This window comes from Xiphophorus maculatus, chromosome 10 (genome assembly GCF_002775205.1).
Source record: "Xiphophorus maculatus strain JP 163 A chromosome 10, X_maculatus-5.0-male, whole genome shotgun sequence".
Classification (NCBI taxonomy): Eukaryota; Metazoa; Chordata; class Actinopteri; order Cyprinodontiformes; family Poeciliidae; genus Xiphophorus; species Xiphophorus maculatus.
The window spans coordinates 7,323,099-7,347,637 of NC_036452.1; the positions used below are offsets into that span (position 1 = coordinate 7,323,099).

At 38.0% G+C, this 24,539-nt stretch overlaps 2 protein-coding genes across 2 annotated transcripts; one reads left to right on the top strand and one right to left on the bottom strand.

Annotated features, from left to right (window-relative positions):
- Nucleotides 1-327: 327 nt before the first annotated feature.
- LOC102218241 (neurogenic differentiation factor 2-like) lies at nt 328-5,426 on the bottom strand. The gene is made up of 2 exons (XM_005814415.2): nt 5,180-5,426; nt 328-1,704 (listed from the first exon to the last, which is right to left on the bottom strand). The coding sequence occupies exon 2, from the start codon at nt 1,689-1,691 to the stop codon at nt 615-617; it is 1,077 nt and encodes a 358-aa protein (XP_005814472.1). The 5' UTR covers nt 1,692-1,704; nt 5,180-5,426; the 3' UTR covers nt 328-614.
- Nucleotides 5,427-10,830: 5,404 nt separating this feature from the next.
- LOC102218501 (protein phosphatase 1 regulatory subunit 1B-like) lies at nt 10,831-24,398 on the top strand. Its single transcript, XM_023340566.1, has 5 exons — nt 10,831-11,216; nt 19,808-19,891; nt 21,353-21,428; nt 23,175-23,291; nt 23,377-24,398. Exons 1-5 carry the CDS (start codon nt 11,088-11,090, stop codon nt 23,478-23,480), a joined length of 510 nt encoding a protein of 169 aa, XP_023196334.1. The 5' UTR covers nt 10,831-11,087; the 3' UTR covers nt 23,481-24,398.
- Nucleotides 24,399-24,539: the final 141 nt, after the last annotated feature.

Here is a 24,539-nt window from a genome sequence, read left to right on the forward strand (position 1 = left end):
AATTTAATAACGAATTTAAATGCACTATAACCTACTAAAAATTTGTTCCTGATGAAGCATGTTTGCAGAGAAATTATTTGATCAAACATAAAAATAAAATATCCTGCATACGTCCTAAAAAGATGATTTGTGGACATAACGCCAACCTTTATCTTTAAACTGGACTCTTGATGTTTGATATAAAGGACTAATGACAAACACGTGTTTTTAAATCTATATTTCCTCCGGATACTTCTTAAAATGTTAATTTATTCGAATAAGCCACAATTTATTTATTTATGTATTTATTATTGTTCACAGCAAAATAAGATCGCTCCACTCAGACAATTATAAAACACCTTTTCTTTTATTATTTCTGTTGTTTCTGTCACAACATGTCTCTTCTTGACTTTCACATTTTAAATTGCACTCATTCTGCATACAGGAATAATTTACTGGACACATTTTATGATAGGATGTACAACAGTATAGAGGTGACACACAGAAGGTAATCATGTAGGAGCTCCGACTGCTGTTTTTTTTTTTATTTTTTATTTAATATTAAACGCTTTCTTTAGGATTGTCTCTGTGGAGTCGGTGAGCCTGTAGTTTGCTCCCCTCCTTTTCTGAGCTGCTCAGTTGTGGAAAAAAGCGTTCAGGTCTTCATATGGCGGCGCCCTGTCGTGGTGCAGGTGGACGTCGTGGAAAGGTGGGATGTTTTCTGAATGCGCGCCTCCGCTGCGCGCTCCCGATGGTCCAAAATGTAGGCCGTGATTAGGCCGGGATGTGGTCAGTCCGGAGTAATGCATAGAGTAATGATAGCTCCTGTCTGTGTCTGAGGACTCCTGCTGCTTCCCGGACAGGCCGCCGTTCAGGCACACCGGCGGGCTGTGCTGGCCCTCATACTCCGGGCTGTTGTAGTCTGGGGACGTCCCGCCCGGCATGTACACGGCCTCATACCCGGAGCCGCTGTAGGAAGGGCCCCGCACATTGAGAGCTCCGGCTCCGGGCTGGTAGTGAGGGCTAGAGAGGCGGGAGCAGCGGTAGGGGTAGGGGTGGACTGAGAACGGAGAACTGGGCATGTGGAAGCGGGCTCCGTCCGCGCACTGCTCGGTCAGGAAGTTCCTGGTGTTGAGCTGCAGGCAGCCCGCCACCAGGTTGGTAGTAGGCTGGGACAGGCCCTTGCACAACATCTGCACGTAGGCCACCACATCTGGACGTTTCCCGTTGCGTAAAATCTCCCCGAGGGCTAGAATATAATTCTTGGCCAACCTCAAAGTCTCTATTTTGGAGAGTTTCTGGGTTTTGGAGTAGCACGGAACCACTTTGCGCAAGTTGTCCAGCGCCGAGTTCAGATCGTGCATGCGCGTGCGCTCCCGCGCGTTGGCCTTCACGCGCCGCAGCTTGGAGCGCTCCACGCGCGCCGCCGTCATCTTGCGCTTCTTCGGGCCGCGCTTCTTGGGTTTATCCCCGCCGTTTTCGTCCCCGCACTCTTCTTCCTCGCCATCGTCGTCCTCATCGTCGTCGTCCTCGGCCATCTCGGACTCTGCCCGGCTGCTGCCCTCCGGCGGCTCGTCCAAATCGTCCTCTCCGAGGTGGCACCCCTCGCGTTCCTCCTTCACCTTGCATCCGTCGCTGTCGCTGTCCTGCACCCAGTCCGCCGCCAACCGCTGGACGTCCGGCAGCACCTCGCTGAACAGACGGCTCAACATTGTGGCAGACAACCTGTAAGATACAGATACAATTCTTCAGCTGGACGGTCCGTTTCTTGCTTCATTTATCTTATTACAAACAAACCATCTTGTTCACATACCTTAAGTGTATATGAAAACTTTAGCTATTTGTTTTCTTTTGGGGTGCTGGTCATTTCACCCCTTAACCACTCTGTGTCTGGGTCGTGAAGAATCTGACTTTTCGGTTACGAAATTTAGTCGTTTCTAGCAACAATGTGTGAACTCGTGTTCATCTTGGCAACCAACTAGAGTAATTTCCTGTAGGCAAAACGTTAATATCTAATTCGTAACAATTTGGTATCCATTTCCGCCTCTCCCCCTTCGTTTTCCTGCAAACAAACAGGACATTTCATCTCAAAATCATTTTACTTTTTTTTTTTAGCAGGATCTCTGAATTATAAAAAGAACGCCTCACACGTATTCTTGCATTAAACTGTTTATTATTTCCTGAAAACATATTTTGTTTTGTTTCTGTTTTAAACTAGGGAGCGAATAAACGAACTGGTCGTTTCCTCTCTTGGTCATTTTCCAATGTTGTAGTTTTGGTCATTTATTTAACTGTTTCTTTTACACTTCATACCTTTTTGTTATAAAATGGAGCCACCTTCCACACCTCTCCAGGATTTACAGCAATGTGATCATTTCTACTGATTGCCTAATGTCAGGAAATTTGGATGATTCTAATAAAAATATCTACCAATAGAGATCAAAACAAGAATACATGGAAATAGATCTTCAGACAAAATACTCAGACAGGCAGAGAAAACTAAACTGCTGTTTGGCTTGCATGCACCACTCCAGGCCAGCAGGGGTCGACCAAGAGCATTGGACTATAAAGAAAATTTAAAGCTTTCTAATTTCTTATTTTAATTAACAATGCGGCAGCATTTTATTTTGAAAATTGATGAGTAGTTTTTTTTTTCAACACTCTTAAGATGTTTAAAATAAAAAAATATTGGGTTCTACGAATTGAAAAAATTATTAGTTGTGAGAGAAACATATTTTTCTATTAACTGTAATGTTATTAGTCATACATTAATCTCTCTATAGTTCACCGTTTTATCATTCTTCCTGCTTGGGTTTGTGCTGGTGTCGTTACTGCTGTCTAACAAATGTTAAAGACTTCTGTTTAGTTTAATAATTTGTGGTTCAAATTATTCTTTTCAAATGATGTCTTGCTTACATGTTATTAAAATGTGTTGTAAAAATTGATTTGTATCAAACAACAAAGTGTGGACAGTTTCAAAGACATGTTACTGGAGCTGACGTAGTGGATTGTAGGAGAGTGGGGCCCGAACTGCAATTCTGCACGAGGCCCCAGGCAACCTTAGGATCGGCTCTGTCAATATAGGACAGAAAAATATAAACTGATAGATAGATAGATAGATAGATAGATAGATAGATAGATAGATAGATAGATAGATAGATAGATAGATAGATAGATAGATAGATAGATAGATAGATAGATAGATAGATAGATAGATAGATAGATAGATAGATAGATAGATAAGTAATAGATTTAATAATGTGGCCTATTGAGATATTTTTTTACAATAAAAATTAGATGGTACAAAATGGTTTATGAACAGGTACTAAGCAAAACTATTGTTAACCTAAATGTAAACAAATTAACCCACAGGGTACAATATCAACTTCACTTGTCAATGAGTTTCGTTTCGTACCTGAAAAGTTTGGTACAAAACGACCAAAACTAAATGGTGAAGGGAAAAAAACCTTTTATTGGCTAATTCTCGTTTGGACCAATGGACTCCATTGTGAAGTTAGCAAAGTTAGCACATCTTTCCTCGCTGGCTGTCAAAGTGGGTGCAAAATCCTCTCCATCCGGGCCGTCAGTTGACTCTTTGTCGTCCTTAAAAGTCCCGCAGAAAAAGGGTTTCTAACCCGAAAAACCGGGTACGAAACGATCAACTGCTTAGCTACGAAATGGCAATGGGGCGAAATGACCAGCACCGATTATGACGCTGCGGCCCTGTGGCTGTTTACGCACTCAGGTGTGTTCTGCAAAACGAGACGACACGTTTTAATGACTGGAGGCCAAGACAAGAACTGGCCTCCCCGAGAAAGAGGAAAAAGTCAGAAAGTGTTTTTAGTTTATAGCCTCGAGGTGTGTCTCCGACTTATTCTAACAATAATAAGAAAACCGTAAAATAGTTTGTCTAATTTGTTCAGAAATTCAGTTTGAAACTATTACAAATATTTATGGCAAATCTTCAATCCAAACGATGATTTTGACAGAAATCTCGGAAGTGTAATTAGACCTGACTCCCTTTCATCCACTCATAGGGTGTTTGTTATTCTTATTAAATGTCTCTATTCAGATTCGATAAAAGGTTAATATTTTATTGCTTGCAGCGTCAGCCTCGGACGCTCCTCGGCCTAAACCTGTGTGAGGAAACGTGTCGGGCAGCATAAGCTTATTCCCGAGGGACGCACTCGAGCTACGGATATCAGCTGCAGGAAAAGTGACTTAGAAATTCCAGCACAACAAGGCCTCAGAATAACCTATAAAACGAGATCCAAAACATTTATTTATTTATTTTTGCGCACGAACGCATTCTTAAGGAAAATATTTTTTTTTTAAAAAAAAAAGCTTTCTCGGGATTCCCCATTTACTCAAATTATTTGTGAAATTCCAAACAAACTCGCAAGAGATGGTAAAAATATCAGGATTAGAGCATTAGAGCAACTGTACCAGCTTGAGTAATATTATATTTATAAGCCATTTTCTTATTTTAATTGGGAATCTCAGCATCTTAGGAAAAATTAAATCAATTTTAAAGATAGTAAGGCATCTCCATTACGCACAGCATGCGGGGCGAAATTAATCCGTACATGAAGGACATTCCTCTGATACACAAACTTGTAAATCGGGCTCAATAGGAAAGTTGTGCGTTTAAATACAATTTTAATCCCTGAAATTCTCGGATCTTCTCAGATGTTTCTGAGCTCAGCTGTGCTTATGGAGTCCAAGGATGTCTTTTTTTCCTCCCTAATCTTGTAAGCGCAATGTAATTAATGCCAACCAATACCTTGTCAATTAGCCCGTGTATCTCTGTGGAGAATTCAACCCCCACAGTGGCTCTGACGAGCGTCGTGCACGAACACACACACACACACGCAAACACACGCACACACACACATGCACTCACGCAGCCACAAATAAATTACACCCCCGATGCTCATTTTCTATAAAAATTAATATATTTCCAATTGTGTTGATTTATTTAACTGCAATCTTTTCATTTAAACATGCAAGAATGCATAAAAAAACAGCACTGAGGGGATTTGAAATGAGTTTAGGATCTAGTCTGATTTTATCAGAGAGAAAGAGCAAACTGAGGCATTGAATTATCTTCAGGTATTTTTGCTTTGAGACTTTAATATCCTCCGTCGCTGCAGGAGTAACAAGCACAAAGGCAGAGCAGAACAGGAGATGGTTAACCTACCTCCGCGGTGGAGCTCAGTGACGGGGCAAAGCTGGATTTGTTTACACCATCTCTCTCCGGGTGGGCATCACGTCCACACGCCCTGCGCGGATTCTGCGGGGATGCTGCGTGGATGCTCTCACGCCTGTTTCCTGCCACTCCGTTTCTGTCCGGATCCTCTGCTGCTGCTGCTGCTGCTGCTGCTGATCTGTCTGTATCTGCTGCACAAGCCGTGCGGAGAGGGAGCCGTGTGCCACCTCAGAGGCGGGACCGGGTGGGTTACATAGCAGCTCTGATGCCAGGCCCATATGGCTGGCACGTCATTGGCAGGAGCCATCACATGAGAGCCGGTGATTGACATGCGGCCGCATTCACAGAGACTGTCCCACCCCAGCTCCCCCACTCCCCCTGGGGAGAAGGACTCGCCATCTGTCACAGAGCTGAAAGGAAAAATGGAATAAGAGCGAGATGGCACAAATAAAAATGCCTCTTTTAGCCGCTATCATTGGGGAAAACGGGGTTAATCTCAAATATGGGGTGTAGGAACACAATCCCCTTACTAGAAATAATTATAGTAAGCCTATAAAAATATTTCTGATTGATCCTGTGCAGCTACAGCAAAACAAAGAGCACCGTTAGACAGTGACAACTCCAGGGTTACTATGGATTAATAATGTACCGTAGGATGAAAAATCTACTCACTTTTGTCTTGTGGGGGAAAAATTGTAAACAATAAGATTTAAACAATAAATTTAAAACCACAATTTTGTCCAAAAGTATGGCGGTCCACGAGAGCAAAATTTAATGCACAGTAAAAAAAAAAAGGAAAAAATAAATTGTGTGAAGATGTAGTTGAAATTTCAAACAAGTACACGCTTCAATAAATATTTAGTTAAAAAGCATGTTATTAATAAATATTTTGTAACTGACAAAAACAGTAGGTTTATGGAAGTGCAACAGTGCCACAAGTATATCATGAACTACTGATAGTGCCAATACGTAACAATATGGTAAACAATTAGAGAAATATTTTAACAAACAGTTAAACTAATGTGTCCTGTAAAAATCTATTATTTTACTGACTAAAGGTTTGGAGTAGTAAGGTGGTTCAAAAATGTCAGTATGCAATTAAAAAGGGAAACGACAGAATTAGCTCACAAATATTTAACAAGAAAGATGTATCATTTGTAAATATGTAAAGTAGATGCAATTATTTCACCATGCAATTATTTATATTGGCGCAATGCAGATATATGGGTGTCCATAAAGGTCACAATTTCCTAAATGAAAATTAATGATTAAATGACTACCTAAATGTGTCATATATAAACAAATGTACATATTCAAATGAACACACAGAAAAATACATATGTCATTAATAAATGTTTTGTTTTGATAAATACATTGTATTTCTGACATTTAAAAAAAAATACTTGTGAATATATTAAATTAGTTTGAAATTGTGTATGGGGTACTATAAGTGCCACAATTAAATTTTCTAAATTTATAAAAAAACAAAACAAAAAAAAAAACAATTAAAAATCTTTTTGTTAAATTTTTAACTTAATGAGCATTTACAAAATCCAAATGTGGTAATTTCACTACATCCGGTGAATATGGAAGTCTGGAGGTTCAAGTGTCCCACATTTCAATAAATCCATTTATCCATGAAGAACAAGTGAGCATCCATAATACACACAAAACAAACAACCGTGCACAAATACCTAATGACAATTTAGAGAGACCAATTAACCAGGCATGTTGTTGGATTGTGGGAGGAAGCCAGAGTGCATGCACTGGAGAACATGTAAACCCAACCCAGAAAGAAGTCAGACTGGGATCTGAACCCAGGATTAGAACCCAACTGTGCCACTGTGAAGACATTTAAAAAAACTATGTAAATAATTACCTTAATATGCCAGTATGCTAAAAACCTGAAAGAAAATAGAGAAGCATAAAAAAAAAAAATGCTGCAGGTCTGCATAGTGGTGCAGTTGGTATCGCTGTTGCCTTGCAGCAAGAAGGCCGGGGTTCAGATCCTGGCCTGGGTTCACTCTGGGTACTCCAGCTTCCTCTCAGTCCAAAAATCTGTTAGTCAGATTTTAGTCATTACTCTAAACTGCCATTGGGTGTGAGTGTGTAATTGCTTGTCAGTGTTGGCCTTTGACTGGTGACCTGTCCAGAGCTAACCCCGCCTTTCACTCCCTGTCGGCGGGAGACAAGCACCAGCTGTGACCCTACAAGGGTAACCATGTACAGACAATGGATAGATGGACGGATAGAACATCCGATAGGATAACCAATCAACTACTGTTGTAAATTTGACAAGTTCAAAATTTTCCCTGGTGCACCTGCAGCTAAGAAAACATGAAATAATTGAATGAAGCTTGAAAAACAACAGCGTATGATTTTAGCATGTAATTTAATCAAGTATACATTATATATTTGAGCTACTGTATGATCTCATATGTGACTTTTTATTAATCACCGTATCGTATAACTTCACATCAAGTAAGGCTGAGGCAGCAATCACTTAAAAGCAGTGTTTTGAGAGAAATTTGCAGCAAAAATCCCCCCAAAATATGGGAATCTGCTGATTCTGTGAGAATTTTACGGATTTGTGAAAAACTGGAGGGACTTGTTGATGTAATTTGGAGACTATAGGGTCACATAAAAAGCTTTGGCAGGCCAGATTTTTCCCCTGGGCCTTGAGTTTGACACATGCACTCTACAACATCCACCTGCACCATGGACATTATCATATTACATAAATACAGTGTATAATAAGCCTGGCGGGCCACCAGGCTTTACATGTACCCCCACCAGGCTTACCATTGCTTTTTTTTATGTTTGCATTTTTAAGACTTTATAGTTGGTATTCAGAAATTAATCTTCCAATCTTCCAATAACACATAATTATCTAGTGATATTTTCAAATTTCCTGTCAACTTTAAACATTTTTTAACTCAAAAACACGGCAGGCTGCTGGACGAATGACTGCCGAGCGCCCCGACCACCAGGCTTAGCAAGTTTTCTGGGGGAAACCTTGAAATATAAATATACACATGTATCATTTAATTATGGATGAATTTCTTTATTTATGCAGTTTGATATCAACATACATGAAATTTATTGTGTATAGAAATATGATTTTTTATTTTGGTACTTTTGGCACTTGATTGAAAAAAAAAAAATCTATCAATACATAAAAAAAGATCATGATCTTAAAAGGGAAGAAAACTCCACGATGTCTACTCAAAGGCTAAGGATGGAAAAAATTACCGGGCAGCGACTGAGATCAGAGTCAGGGTGCAATTGCCTAAACGAGTCAATTGAACTGAGCTAAGCAGAGCGTCCCGTTTGTGCTGCCAGGCTTGGCACAGGTGTCATGTGGGCGGATGGTGCCAAAGGTGGCAGAGGCACAGATTGCAGAGAGGGAACAGAAGTCAAGGAATAAGAAAGGGAATGAATAATAAGCGAGAAAGCCAGGGGGAGCGGGCTTATCCTCCCCATCATATTATTGATGCACAGTTTAGTAACCAAGGAGCAAGTTCTCTCTATTTTTACTGAAACAGACAAAATGTTGTTCCCTATCCTCTGATAAAAATGTAGCCAAGGCCAACGTGGAACAGGTTTCACACAAATGTGAAGAATCAGCGCAGACACTTTGCTTAGATTTATTAAATTAGCATACTTCCATTTTTCAAATCACAAGGACTTTCTTAAGGAACAAGCTCCAGTCGTCATTTGGTCTGCAGTTAACCCAATAAGATTTTTTCTTCTATAAAACAGACAGAAACCAAAAATAAGTGGTTGATGATTTGTATAACTGTGGGGAGGGGTGGCCTGTCCAGGCAGCCTCTAACAGTTGCCCTCCAGTATTGCAAGGCATCATGGGATGCTTTTCTTTGGCGTCAAAGATCCCATGTCCTTGTTGAAGAGATGCATCCCATGATAGTGATGACACATGATGCTGCCACTACCAGTTTCACTGCAGGGATAGTGTGTTCAGGGTAATATGTAGCCTTTTGTTTTCTACATTTTGCATGTAGTTTGATTTTATTTTCACTGTACCAGAACACTTTCATCTTTAAGTTGTTGTGTTTACACATGGGTTGTGACAAAATAATACAATTTCTCGCAGGCTTCTTTTAACAAAGAAATATTTTATTTTTGTCATTTTTCTGTCAGCTTTCCGAATAGTTGTCCTGATTTTTCCACCTGAGCTGGTGATGTCAGCAGCTCCTTCAGAGTAACTAAAAGCCTCCTGTAGTTTTGCCATACAGTTTCCATATTGATTTCTAATCTAACCCTGCTTTAACATGTCACAACTTAATCCCAGTAATAATAAAAATGCCCATGTCATCTCCCATTTAATTTATTATTAAATATGAATGTTTCATCTTCATAAAAAAGAAAAAATCTTTCATTCACATCTCTAGAAATAAATCTAGAGCGTATTTTGCCAACAAGATGACAATAAAGTAAAAAATAAAGTACACTTTTTTTTCACATTAAATATGAAATGTAAAAGTAAGACATTACCAGGACGTAGATTTCGAAACTTTGAAGGTAATTGGCTTTGTTTACAAAGAACCGTTCTAGGTTGTCATTTTAGGACTTTAATATTTTTGATGTGGGTGACATCTGCTGGTAACAAGAAGCTATTACAACTTGACTGGCGAGATCTATTCATGAAGACACAACATTCCACGCAAGTGATGACTGGCGGTGGAGCGACATGCGATTTGTTTGCTTTTTGCTGATAACAAACTACTTGTTTTCGTAGCTTTATGATTCTACACCGAGGAAATTTACAAACACATTAAGCAACTTTTTAACATCACGCCTTGCTGTTGCACCAGCGTTTTTAACCATAAGTGTAAAATGAAGATACTGAAATAAACATTAACTTTAAAAAAGTAAATAAAAAAAATGTTGCCTTTTGGCGCCCTCTCGTGGCGATTTGCTATAAATACAAATTGATTAAAGAAATGTGCGTAGTGTTACGGTTTTTAATGCTCCTTAACAAACTGGATAAAGAGTTAACTATGATTATAAGAAATGAAGTTAATAGTCACATTTTTTTTTCAATTTGATATAAGTTTTGGAATTTGGTGATCAGCACGACCTTCCTCTACAATATCTGCAGCATCTTTCTGCAAATACTGAAGGGTCTGAGCTTCCACATGAAGAAAAGTTAAACTAATGTTCTCTATTAGGCCTCCAAAGAACAGCTGGATTGATATTATACACAGCTGGGCTTTATTGACATCAAAAAGAAGCTGAAAAGAACTGGATTTTTACTGAGGGGTATCAGAGTAAAAGGGGCAAAACATCAGTATGTTGGCCTATCTCACAAGATCAAAATAAAATACTTTGAAGTTTATATAAAAAATTTAGAAAAGCTCGCAACTGGAGTGTTATCAGTCCCTATTTGTGAAATTTCTCTCGAAAACAAAACAATAACTAAAGATAATAATATACAGATATTTGAAGAAAATGATATATATTGAATAACATGACTTGCAACTGTGTCGTTTACGAAAACTTCTTACTCAGCTAACTTAAAACTACACTTCTAGTTCGTCCACGTTCAATTTTGAATTTCCGACGGCATCTGAAAGCATCACAGAGCTCGGTTTTCTCCTCGGTATGTAGAACAGGTCAGTAATCACAGCGGGACAGGCATATGGTCAGAGAGGGTGGAGAGGGGAGGACGGACAACGCGCCAGAGAGTGAGAGGAAGCTGGAGAATCTGGCACTTTCAGAGCGACTCAAATATTTTTATTCACCCGCATCTGCTTCAATTTAACCACCGGACAGTGAACCACAAACTGCACAGATAGTTAAATCGTTGGGTTCCGCCTGGGGTTTTAAAGCCGGACGTCGGTGCGCTCAGCAGCGGTGAGGCGACAGGCTGAATGCCATGGACCCGCTGCTGCCCACAGACCCGGAGATGATGGAGCGAGAGGCGGACAAGGATGCGCGAAGGAAGATCCAGTTCTCGGTCCCGTCCTCCGTACCTCTGCAGCTGGATCCGCGACAGGTGGAGATGGTGAGGCCCCCCACAGCGTGACGTCTGGAGATAAACCTGTGTTTAACACCTCCAGGGACATTTAAATGTTTAAAGTTTTAAAGTGGCAGTGGACCAATGTAAAGTTGATCGCGATATATTAAATTAAACGCAATGCAAGCGTATCTTAGTCAATAAAATATCATTAAAAAGTTTTAATATTTCAGTAATTCAGTTAAAAAAGTTTACATTTTAAGTTATATGAGTTGTACGTAAAACTGTACACATGCCAGTTTTTATTTTTTAATTTTAAAAAAAAAATTAAATTTTTTTTTTTGATATTTGACATGTTTTCTCTACAAACCAAACCAATTAGTTGGAGAGAAACAAACAAAAAAGTTAAATAAATCTTGTATCTAATTCTTTGTTGAGGCTCAGTTCACCTGGCGTCAGTTGGGTGATTTGGCTCCTTTAGCTAAAGGCAGATGTTGTAGAGAGGTTTCAACAAATCAAAATGATCTCAAAGGTATCAGTCAGGTGAAGGAAGCCTAATAAGGAAAGGTTCATTTAATTTAGATATAAAGATGCATCTAAATGTTGCAGGATAGTAGCTCTTGGGGAATGGAGTTATTTCAAAGAAAACATTCAGTCCTGGCTAAAATCGCCTAAAATATTTTGTAAAAATGAGTTATGGCTGGATGAAGCAAAATGTAAACTTTTGGGCCACACTTCCATAACCAATGACTCCAACTATACATCCATATCACTTCATCAAAGTAAAATTTAAGTTTTGGTTTTACCGAGTCAGAGTCCAGGACAAAATCAGACAGAAAACCACCTGAAGACGAATGTGGACGATACATTTAGAGAACTTCTGCAAAATATAGTCGAGTCAAGATGTTACTCAACCTGGCAATTTAATAAGGGTGTGTATGTAACGGTGGCAAACAATCAAGCGAGATGCTGTGATTGAATCCGCAACATTTTAATTTAATAATAGTTACAAAGTAACTCCGTTAGCAGTACCGCTACACAGCCGTTAGAAAGAGAAACATCCGTTCCACAACCGTCGTCTCCTCGCAACGGCGGAGTGACACTGACCGCCATCCGCAGCCACGTCAAACTGCGACACAACTAGTAAATAACACACACAAAAAACACAAAACAGTATTAATTGACCTCCATGTACACCACTGTAGACTCATTGCACACAGAGTAAACTATTCTGAGCCACACTTTTTCCTTCCATTCAACTTTCTATTGTTATAGTAGGATACAACACCTACAGGTTTCTTTAGCAATGACCTCAAAAGAACAAATGTGTATTTGTGACATGATGAGGTCAGATCAAGGTCATAATGGCGGACATTTAATGAAAATTTCTATTGGAAGTTTCAGATACTTTGTTGCTTTTGTTGTTGCAGACATATTCCTGGTGCATCAATCAATCAATCAATCAAATTTTATTTGTATAGCACATTTCAGCAGCAAGGCATTTCAAAGTGCTTTACATCATTATAAACACAGAAACACAATGCAACATAGAATCAACAATCAAAACACGTCATTAAGTCAGGTTCCATCAATAAATTTGCAATTGATTACGTTTCAAATACAATCCTAAGCAGGTGGGTTTTTAGTCGCGTTTGCATCCATAAAGGTTTACCTGTTACGCTCCTACTGTGTTATATGGAACAAAATACCTATTGCTATTTTTATTCCCCCTCACGCTCACAATCACACAGTTTAAAACGATGTAGACAGCATTTTAATGGGCTTCTGGCACCAGGCTCTGTACACCTCTTTCATGGAATTTCGAGCTGGGACTCGTGCAGGAGACTTTTAAATAAGTTTGAGGTTAAAATGCTCTTACATAACAGGAGAGCAAGACTTCACCAAACTCTATTTTGCTCCACATTACCCTGTGGGCAGCAGCTCTAGGATTAAGCTGAGCTGTGCTGCCTTATAGTTTTTGGAGCCTTTAAAAGTAATGAGAGTTGTCTGCCCTTCAAAAGAGTGGAAGATGAGGAGGAAGTGAGGGATAAAGCAGCCATCTGTAATGCTGAAAATGAGATTTGTCTGAGCATAGCAGAAGCACCATAAGCACATATGTGAAAGGAAAGAAGGTCACGTTTTTACTCATGTAAAGAGAGGAGCTGCTGTGTGTGTGTTTGTTACGTAAAATGAGCCATGAGCCATGAGCCTGAATCTTTCTAAATCAAGTGCAGGTGAAACATGCAGGCCTTCAGAGGAAGAAACTGCGTTTGTGTAAGATGATGGCCATTAATTGTAGTCCTAAGATTGCATTCTGCTGCCTGGAGCGAAACCTTACTGACGGAGACAGGTGCCATGTCAGAGATCCGTGTAATTTTCCCCAAGTAGACAATGAGAAACTTTTCAAAAAAACATCTGTTTGGAAAGCTTGTTCTTTCCTGGAATGTATAAATAAACTAATAAATCAATCATCACCAGCCACTCAAATACTCCTTGCACATCTGCTGTTTATAGCTCACTTGTCCCCAGAGTGTCGGACTACTTTCTTTGGCCCTTCTAGAGCAGAAGCGTGTCATCGTTTGCTTTAGCACTCTCCAGTTACAGAGGCTTGCAAAAGTAGCTTCAATTAATCCTTGGACTTTTTCACGTTGTCACATTAAAACCAGAAATAACAACATTATCTTATTGGGATTTTAAAAGTCAAAGTCATTTTCATTTTGGGCCAAATCAAGATCATGAATGCTCTTAAAGGGCCGGTTGTGCCACAATGTATTGATAAAACCTGTTCACAAACTGTTACAATATAAATGAATTATTAATATTAAATAATGTTATTGAACATCTTTTCAGTTCCTCCATTACATAATTTTTTTAAAGGATTTTTGCAATAAAAATCAAATATTGCAAATATTTGCACTTATTTTTTAAGTAAATGTGGCTTTTTATTACTCGCTGTATAGATCATGGACTATAATCTGACATCAGTTAAGGTTGAGGCATCTGTTCAGTACAAACGTAACTTTTTTCACTATCAGTCCATTACATAAAGTCCTATTTAAAAAAAATATTAGAAAATGTAAAAACAAGAAGTATGAACAATTTTGTCAGGCACTATGCTGTTATTTGGATCTCTGATTGAAATATCTGAACCTGATCTTTGGTCCTGTTTACATTCTCACATGCATATGGTTCAGATTCAGTGGTTTCTTTTCACCTTGTTAGCAGTCATTTAGTCTTTCCATGCATATATTTCCACCAATCGCTCAAGCCAGTTTTCTTTCCAGAAAACCGTGTTGGCAATTTTTCAGCTTCATCATTATTAATTGCTTCTGTTTTTAGCTTTTTACGTTTCTTTTTGTATTTTCTACTATATAAGTTGCTTGAACTTCTGTTTTTCCTAGTTCTGCATGTTGATCTGGTTCACTGCCTTGTCTTTCCCCCTGGGCTGAGAATTGCCACCACCTGCATTTCATTAGTTTTGACTCCTGGGCCTCCATTGTTCAGAGTTGGTTCATTTTCGTCATGGTTCGTTAACTCTGCTGCTTTGCTAAGCCTTGTTGTGTTATCTTAAGCGTTGGGAGGTTCATTGATCCATCTGAGTCAGGGGTGTCAAACTCATTTTCCTTTTGGGCCAAATCAAGATCATGAATGTTCTTAAAGGGCCGGTTGTACCAGAATGTACAGATAAAACCCATTAAGCTGTTAAAACCTAAATAAATTCTTAAAATTGAATAACATCTTTTCAGCCCGTCACACATAGAGAGCGTGCTTCGTGTTTTGCCAACCACCATAAAGAAGACGCGGTGCTCAGTGAAAACATGGATGCTAACGGTGGAGCATAGCTTACGATTTTGAAATTGTTTTCTGACCAGAGCCAGGATATTAACAATTTAATCCTCGTTATCGTCTGCCAGGATTGTTGGTCTTCTTTTTGCTTGGGCGTATCAGGACGCAGAATAGTGACGTTTGTCGAGTATCAGTGACCTTCAGGTCAGATGAATGCGACCTGGACTTTAGGCCGCATTTGAATCGGATGCGTGTCTGATATCCAAGTGGCCTGGGTCGCATTCAAAAAGAATCCGACCTGTGTTGTTCAGACTGTCTTGAAAAGATCAGATACAGGACAAATTAAGGCAAAAAAATCGGAATTGGGTCACTTCAGGCTGCAGTGTGAACGCTGCCTAATTGATGCAATTTGCAGTGAACCGATAAAAACTGCTTTGAATTGACTGATAAAATAATATTTAAGCACACTGTTATTCTGACCGTTCTATTTATGTTTCACTTTAGAGTCTAGAATGCCACATAAAAAGCTGCAGCGGGCCAGATTTGGCCTCCGGACCTTGAGTTTGACACATGTAATCTAAGAGATTGAGATGTACCTGCTACAGTGCATTGTGGCTTCAAACTCCGACAGTTAGGGGCCAAAGAAATTTCTGGATTGTTCCCCTGAAGCAAGTCCAGAGGTCACTGAGTACGGCCATGTTCAAGTTCATGCAAGTTACTCGACTGGATGAAGTCAGATATCAGTTCTAGGAATTTGGTCATTGTTTAACATCTAGAAACGGAGCTCAGCAGTTTAAGCACCCCTTTGACCTTCTTATTTTCCAATATATCCCAGTTTTCTAGCAGGCAGTTAACTATTAAAATATTTTTAAAAAAGAGAAAAAGCATTAAAAGTTGAGAAAGAATCAGCCAAGGAAGGAGGCTACAGATTAAAAAAAGATTAGCTGGGGATGACTGAGGCCTGAATTAAGGGCAAGGGCAGTTAAAGCCAAGAACTAAATTTCACCCCAGAATATCCGGGAGCTCCAAACACGAACCGACGGGAAGTAATTTAGTTTACAGGAACAACAGCATATTTGTGTGGTCATCAGTTAATAAGCATGGCATTTTGCATGCAGCAGAAATTGTATGAAATGTTGAACAGTTTTAGCCAGAAGTTCTGGAAGTGGGAATAATGCTTAGATGTTTGTTTTAGATGTTTTTTGATAACTAAAGCAAGTCATATGTTCAAGGAATTTTAAAAGTAAGTAAATAAATAAAGGCTAAGACTGAATACTTACAGAGCTGATCCCTTTCTAGCATTCTTCATTAACATTTCTAGGAATTAAGTGAGAATTGTTAACCACAAATGGAGAAAACATGGAACAGCGGCGAACCTTTCAGTCTACCAAAATGACTTCAGAGTGCAGAAAAGACCACAAGCAGAGACATTATTCAACAAGATGCTTCACACATATTCATAAAGTTATTTCACTGGTGCAACATTACAGGTTAAATACAAATTATATGCTTTTTTCATCTGTTCTTTAACAGGTTGCAGGCTAACTGCACTAGACACAGGATTACTAAGAGTATAAAATAAAAGCATTATATGAACACAACAAGGGATTTGTGCCTCCACCCTCTCATCTGTACTACTAAAGGGATTGAGAATCTCTCTAAAAGCCTCTTTTGGAACCAGTTCTGACCCCACACTGCATTTATGGTTTATAAATGTTGTGATTTTAGACTCTGGAGGTTAAATGTTACTCTTAATCATTGCCTCACTCTTACTTGTAGCACAGAGTGTGGAAGTTAGATTTTTAGTTAGCAGGAAAAGGAATAAAAACGGAAAAAAGTTTGATTAATCTTGTACAAAAATATGCAATGAAATGTATTTGGTCCAACTGTCTTTACTTCAACCAACAACAGAATAGTGATAGTGATGCACAGCATGTCAAACCTCAAAGCAGATGGGCTAAAGCGTAGGAAGAAACCACGGGGAGCTGCCTCCTGTCAGATAACGACACAAAACTGAAGCTATTTGTTCACTAATATCAGGAAAAAACAGACTGCAAAAAAATACTTATTTTCGGCTGCAACATCCAGATCAATGGGTCAGAATTGGATGTAAACAACATGAAGTAGTTTTCTCTTTAGCCCAGGTAAAATGCTTCTGACACTGGCTGCGTCTCCATTAAAAATTTACGTAAAACTTTGTTGATATTCAGCTAAAGTTGAATAAACACAATTACGTATTTGTGCTGTTTCCATTAAAAAAGAAATGCAATTGAAATCACGCATTAAGACATTAAAAGACATTCAGCGCCATGATCCTTCTACCACTTCCTGTTGTCTTCTTCATCTATTCTGCCAGTAGTAACATCTGATTTTTGATCAGATGTTTGATCAGACTTGTGTGATGCGAATTAAGAGATAATGTTACAGTTTTGAGAAGTACACTAATTTTGATACGGCCAAAAACCCGCCTCATTCTAGTGCCAAAACTTTACATTGAAAAATTTGTTTGTTTTTTTTCCGAATTCACGTTTTTCCATTAAGCAAATTTATTTTCAAAATGTAAAATTGCACGATTTTAATGTTAATGAAAAAGCAGTTATTGTCTCTATGGTTCAATTGTTGACCAAATCCTGGATATGTCAACAATAGATCCCACAGTCCATGTCTTGTGATCTAAAACAATCTCTTGAAGAGATTTTAATTCTAAGTTTTCCCAATAAATGTTTGTACACTTATTTTATTTCGCTCAATCTTCCCTTTCTTTGCTTGGAAACAATCATCTTCTTTCTCCATGACCTTTTTCTTGTCAGAGACTGTCTCTGGTCGACTGTAAAGTCATCAGTCTTTTCATTGACCGTGTTGCCAGAAGTTAACATTACAGTATCAAGGTTTCCCCCGGAAAACTTGCAAAGCCCGGTGGTTGGATGCCAGGGCAGTCATTCATCCAGCAGCCCGTCGTGTTTTTGAGTTAAAAAATGTTTAAAGTTGACAAAAAATGTGAAAATATCACTTGATAATTATGTGTTATTGGAAGATTGGAAAATGAATACTTGTACACCAACTATAAAGTCTTAAAAGTTTAAGAATTTTTAAGAAGACTTAAATAAATAAGCAATGCTAAGCCTGGTGGGGGTACAAGTAAAGTCTGGTGGCCCGCCAGGCTTATAATACACTGGGGGAAACCCTCAGTATTACAAGTCTTTTTTATTTGTCTGCTGTCAATTTCTAATTTAAAAAAGCTGAACTTTTGGTTTTCATCAGGCAGAAATATTGACAGAGTTAGGCAGTATTGAAAATCGAGAAACACGTTCAGGCGTAGAAAGGAGAACACAGGAAAACCTTGAGAGCCAGCAGGATAACCTTGTTTCTACTACATGGAAATGTAATGTGCTGAATTTCTAAAACCAAGGAAAGAAATTCCGCTTCCTGCTGTGTACATGTGTAAAAAAAACACTTTACATGGCCTTTACCTCCCACTGGTGTTTTTGTATCTCACATTTTCATAACAACAACATTCTGCATGAGCTTGACCTTGTGCCTCCACTTGCAACATAGGTCTATATCTCAAAAGCTCTCAACCAGGTGCCTAAACAAGGTACTGATTTTGATTTCTGTCTATTTCTTTCTGTGATTCCTTTGAATCATATTCTCAAATACCAGCAGTACATTAGGTTGAAGAGATTGCAAGATAAATTTGTCAAACGGAGGGAAGCAGAGGCAGTAGGAGGAGCCGCCCACATATATTTTGCCTACACTGATATCCTTCCTTCTGCAAGTGTTCTAGCAATAAAATAATACGTGTAGTAACACGCTAGAACCTAAAAAAGTATTATTACAAAAATAAATATTTCCTGAAAATCAGAAATAATAAATTTGAAAATAAAAGCCAGGCATTTAAACATTTCCAAAGTGCAGATGTTATAGTAATGTTTTAAATGTGAAAATATTTAAAATTGAAAGCATTTCATGGACACTAAAGCAATGCTCTGAATCACTGAAGTGGGAAAACTTTACCTAGTTTATAGAGTTTGGGGTCCCTCTGCTAGGAACTATTTTTGGACAAGTTGCTAAGAAAGAGCTGGATATTTGCTCTGCACTTCATAAGTTGCATAACTTTTGTAGCCGATGACTCACGCTGCTTTGTAAATAACAAATAGCTATTATGCATATCATAGCAAGAAAAAAAAAGGACAATAAAGGTAAAAATCAAAAGTCCACCAGTGATAATAAACATACAACGAAGCAAAACTTGTGTAGTGTTGGAAAAAACGCTGTTATACACAAGATATTTACATTTAAATTTTTCTCATCGTCTAACATTGAATCAGACAGAATGTCTCCTGTTTTACGTTAGTTAGGATTACCCAAATTAGTTCAATTTGTTATATGCCAGATTAAAGAATATATATTTTTTAAATATATTTTAAAGTTTGGAGTGTATTAAAAATATTCAGGAGACTCCAGTAGGTTTAATTAAACATTTTGGTTTTAAAAAAATCACACCTGTAGATGAGTTTTAAGGTTTTATCCTGTCTAGTGTGACGTCATGGAAAAGCCAAAAATCAGAAAGAAATCTGTGAACCTCGACAAGTCTGACCAAGCCTTGGGTAGAAATGCTCTAAACATCACCAAGTCATTCGTTCAAAAAATTATATGCGTTATGGACGACATGATAGGGTACGACAGCGTTTAGGAAAGAAACAAGTTTAGTGTTTTGGTGTGAACCAACTCCAGAACAAAAACAAAATGTCCTGGTTGCAAACTCATAAAAAATGGAAATGTACGCAGCCTTACACGCTGCAGTTTGATACAAGCAAATAAAGGCAGAAAATTCTCTTTTTGTCTTTGCAAAGATTCGACGCCGGAGGCCAACACCTGCCACTCTCTTCAAACTGACAGACCCGCCATCACCAGAGGAGGACAGCAGCTCGCATCAGGTATCACCGAGGAGTTACAAGTCAACCCAGAGAACTTTTATATTAAACTTTAATCTTCTTTCATGATGAAGAGCTGCAGATTTGATTTGTTTGCTACTCTTTTTTTATTACACCATTACACAGTGTAGAAATTGAGTGTTTTATAAAGAAAGTATGTAAATGAGAGACACTTTTTTTTCTAAATTTAACCTATTCTCAAGCTGTAAAGATGCAACATTTCTTTTAGGAATGAACATAGCTGTTTTCAGTTGGAAAGTATGCATTGGATTATTTGCAATTTATATTAAAATAAATTTTTATGTTAAAACTAGAAAAGGTTTTTCGTGTAACAACTACAATCTAATGTAATATACGTTGTTGATGTTAAAATATCTTTTCCATATATATCCAGGGCCTTGTGAAAGTATTCACACCCCTTAAACTTTCTCTTTTTCTTGAACTTTGTCACATTAAAAACACAAACATCAGACTTTATTTAACAGATCAACACAAAGTGAAGTAGATGAAAATAATGTGCGATGTTCGAAATATTTTGCATAAAATTGTGACATTTGCACCCAGCCTCTTTACTCTGACACCATTTGATAAAATGTGGTGCAAACATTTAACTTCAGAAAGAGAAATAGAAAACATGTTGGAAAAGATGCTCTCTTTAAATTAAATTAAGGCTAGTTTTTTTCTTGGCATTTGTGGTGGAAAAAGGTTTAGATCACGGCATTTGTAAGAGCTGGAGTTACTTATAATTTAAAAAATTGGCACAATAATTTCAAATGAATTCGCAGAAGTTCGCCCTCCAGATATTCAGAAAAGACTAACCGGTAGAAACTTTCAGATGTCGTTGTAATTTCAGTGAAAAATATGATATTTGAAGTGTTTACTTACAGAGGCTGAATGCAGGCCACACTTTTCAGATAATAATTTGTTGGGGAACAAAACTGAAAATCATTCATCCTGCAGTGCTTTGTGTTGGTTCTACCTCATAAAATCCCAACTAAATACAAGAGAAGTTTGTGGTTAAAGAAAAGTTAGGGAGATTTGCAAACTTTTGTAAGTGTTCCTCTCCGACAAAGCAGACCAGTTCTCCTATCAGATAAGTTGACTAACTCATTTTAAATTCTGTTTACTTCCAAATTTAAAATATAAAATGATAAGTAAGTAAAATGATTAAAAAAACAAAGTTTGAGTTGCTTTCCCTGCCAGACACATACTGATAAAACTCCAAAAATATTCTTTCTTTCTGTTGATTTACAAAAGTAACAGCCTTTCTGTGTCATCCCTTCTTCTACTTTTAATTCCAGCCATCAGTTACAAATAAAACACATCTCTGTTTTAATTTTCATTTTCATTTTTTGCATGTCATGCAAAAACAAGATCATGTTGGGCTGTTTTAGCCTGCTCCCCAGATGTTGACGAAAACATCTGTTTGCGGCGAACAGTGATTCTCATTCATTGCTTCCACAGTGGGTTCTGGGTGAAAATGGATCCACGAAAGCCAAACTGGTTCACATGGCCACCTACCAGCCACCCTCACTTAAAGGTAGATGCCTTTTTTAGAAATTATTATTATCTTGCAAATGTGTCCTCATTCTTTTATATATACAGTATACCACAAACATGAATGAAGAATCCAATGCTGAGTTGGAACATGTCTGTCAAAATCCAGGCATTTGTATCCAAAAACAGTCTGATTTGTTGGTTTCTGTGTCGCTTATGATTGTGGATCAGTGTGCCATGTCAGATTAGGAGCAAAAACAGCTGTGGGTCCGTTCTGGATCATCCTGGATTAGGGGCTGCAGCTGCAACATGCTCTCTTTCACATACGCAGATATGCTGCTGTTAATGCTAGCAAAAATATTTCTGTGTTTGTTAGTGGGGTAAAAAGTTTAAGTTTACTTTTATCGTATCTAAAAGACAGCCTATGACCTGCTGCGTTGTTGCTGGATGTTAATAATGTTGGCCAGAGATGATAAAGAATTGGTCATGATTTTAAATATGAAGGTACCATTTTCGTAAGGTTTTTTGCTTCCTTGATCTAAGGCATGAAAATAACAAAAATAAACTGGTTCTTTAATTTCCCCATAAAACAAAGAAATTGGTCAAAAACCTTTAAATGGACGGTGCAAATCTTGAGGATATTAAGAAATCTTGCTTATCCCACATGAGCAGAAATACTGACAGAAATGTTGCTAGATGCAGTATTTTTTTTTACAGCAGAAGACATAAATGAAAAAAACACCTTTGAGACTGAATTTCCACTTTTTGCTTCCATTAATGCACAAAGTAGAATTAGCGCTGCAGTACAGCAAGCCGTCACAGGAAGCTAGAAAGGAAGCTTCTGTTGGCTCAGAAGTCTTCAAATTCTTTGAGATAAGTCTTTTTTTTCTCTTGCTGTTTGGCAGCCATTTTAGCAGATTATTGATGAGCATGTATGGAGGACCAGAATTAAAAATAAATGCAGAAATAAATAAACATTTGGAGAAGGTCAACAAATGCACTAAAACAATTTAATAAATTATTAATATATTAGTAGCACAGTTTTTCCAACCATGCTGTTGGCCCAGGTTTTATCCCTCAGGTTTATTTCATGATCTGAGCTCTGCTGTTTTGGAAAGTACAGCTGGAGGACCAAATGAAATGACTAGCTTACCTCGTAACATTGCAAATGGAAATAAATCGTTTTATAAGACATTAACGCTGTCAGTGATGAGTAATGACTGCTGACGTGGATACCTTAATGAAGATAAGGTCTTTTAACTTTAAGTTCCTCCAGCAACTCATATAGAAATTTAAATAATTTGGTTAATTATATATAATTATTTTATATTTAATATGTAGGGGAGTATCGCTAAGGTCACTCCCAGCCCCCTCTGGAAAGGTCATACTCCCTTGTGCCTGACCTGGTCAGATGAATCATGGTCTGGATTACGTCATATAGACAGACGGTTTGTTTTTTTATTTGACTGTGACAGAAAATAGCAGCACTACAGAACAAAGACAAGTGACATTTTAGCATTAGTTCCCTGACCATGTTAGCTAAAAAAATAACTTTTGAGAACAAGATAATTGTAGATAAGGATGTAAGCATGTTCAGAGGTCAGTGTGTTGATTCAGTCCCTAAACAATGTGATCTGAGTCTCACTGAGAACTCAAACATAGTAAATTCACCATCTTTCCTTTTCTCCTTTTGTAAGTTAAACACTTTTAGCCCAAACTTCAAAAACATGAACCCGTCCATCTGTTGTCTGTTAGCGTGAGTTTCTGTTTTGCTGATTTGTGTTTACAGCTGTCCAGATGTTGGCTGAGGCACACCTGAAGTCTCTGGACAGAGAAGCGCCCTCTTCTGGAGAGGAAGAGGAGCAACACGATGATGAGGAAAAGCAGCAGGCAGCATCGACTACAAGTGGGTGGTGCTCAATTTCCCCTATAATACTGAAGTTTTTACTGAAATGGAAGTGATTTTCCATTTAAAACTTCTTTCACACCAGATTTAAGAGGAGAAAACGAACCTTCAATGGATCTTTGTGAGCTGCTGGGAAGTTCAGCCGCAAGAGCCGAGACCACAGAACTGGAGGAAGGAAAAGGGGAATGACAAAAAGAAGACAACTGGCCAAGAGAGTTTGTAGAGAATGCGCATATGCAGCACATGCGTGGACATTTTTTGCCTGTTCATGGGTGTACAAATGTGCTTTTTAGGTGTGCAGGTGTGTGCATGCATGCGACAACACAGCTGAAAGTGGAAAACGAAAGAGCAGAGGAAACATACAATCATCGGGAAAGAATGTAAATGAGCAGATATGGGTTAAAGTTTAACCTGAGACAGCCAAGAAAGCTGGAGAAATATTCCACGTCAGCTGTAAACACATTAAAACAGGCAGACCATGTCAGATTTTTAGCTGTACTTTACTTTCTTGGCTACAAATTGTAAATTAAAATGTTAGACCACATACACCAAAGTGCCACATAATTAAATTTAACATTTACATCAACTACAATAATCACTACATATATATGTTTGGTCATAGATTATCAGAATTTCACTCATTTCACTCTGGAGATGCAAACTTTGTTGAATATTTGCACACAAGGTTGATGGAGTAAAGAGGATGAATAGCAGATAATCACATCTGCACAGCTGCCATATTAATAATTATGGGGACTAATCCAACTAATCATGATAATGTAGCCATGTTTATCTACTGGAACATTATGAACTCTCTTTTGTAAGATGGTCAATATAGCAAATGTGATCAAGTTGAGAAAGCACTTTTAACTGGCATTGTTAATCTTACACAGTTAAATAAATAATTGTGTAAGAGTTCACGCTTTTAATTACCTGAAAAGCGTGAATGGTCATTTATTAATCTGTATGTAATATATTAACCTGTGTATATAACTAATAGATTAATTCTTAAGAAACCTATTTAAACAGGTTGTTGCTTTAAGTGGGATTGGACAATATGCTTGTAAAAATTACATAATAAAAGATTTTTCTTTGTGTAACTAACAAGTCAAATAGTCCAGAATGTTTTGACATAAGTGCCACTTTGAAGAATGCCATATATTAGTTTTAAGAGAAAAAATGGGTTGTATATTTATAATTATAAATATACAATTAACTTTTGATTATCTAAAACACGTGTCAAACCCA

Excerpts from the sequence above, each read along its gene's own strand:
- LOC102218241 (XM_005814415.2), bottom strand. The coding sequence starts at position 1,691 with ATGTTGAGCCGTCTGTTCAGCGAGGTGCTGCCGGACGTCCAGCGGTTG.
- LOC102218501 (XM_023340566.1), top strand. The coding sequence starts at position 11,088 with ATGGACCCGCTGCTGCCCACAGACCCGGAGATGATGGAGCGAGAGGCG. Across the intron at positions 11,217-19,807 it reads ATCCGCGACAGGTGGAGATG|ATTCGACGCCGGAGGCCAAC; the intron begins GTGAGGCCCCCC and ends GTCTTTGCAAAG. Across the intron at positions 23,292-23,376 it reads GCAGGCAGCATCGACTACAA|ATTTAAGAGGAGAAAACGAA; the intron begins GTGGGTGGTGCT and ends CTTTCACACCAG.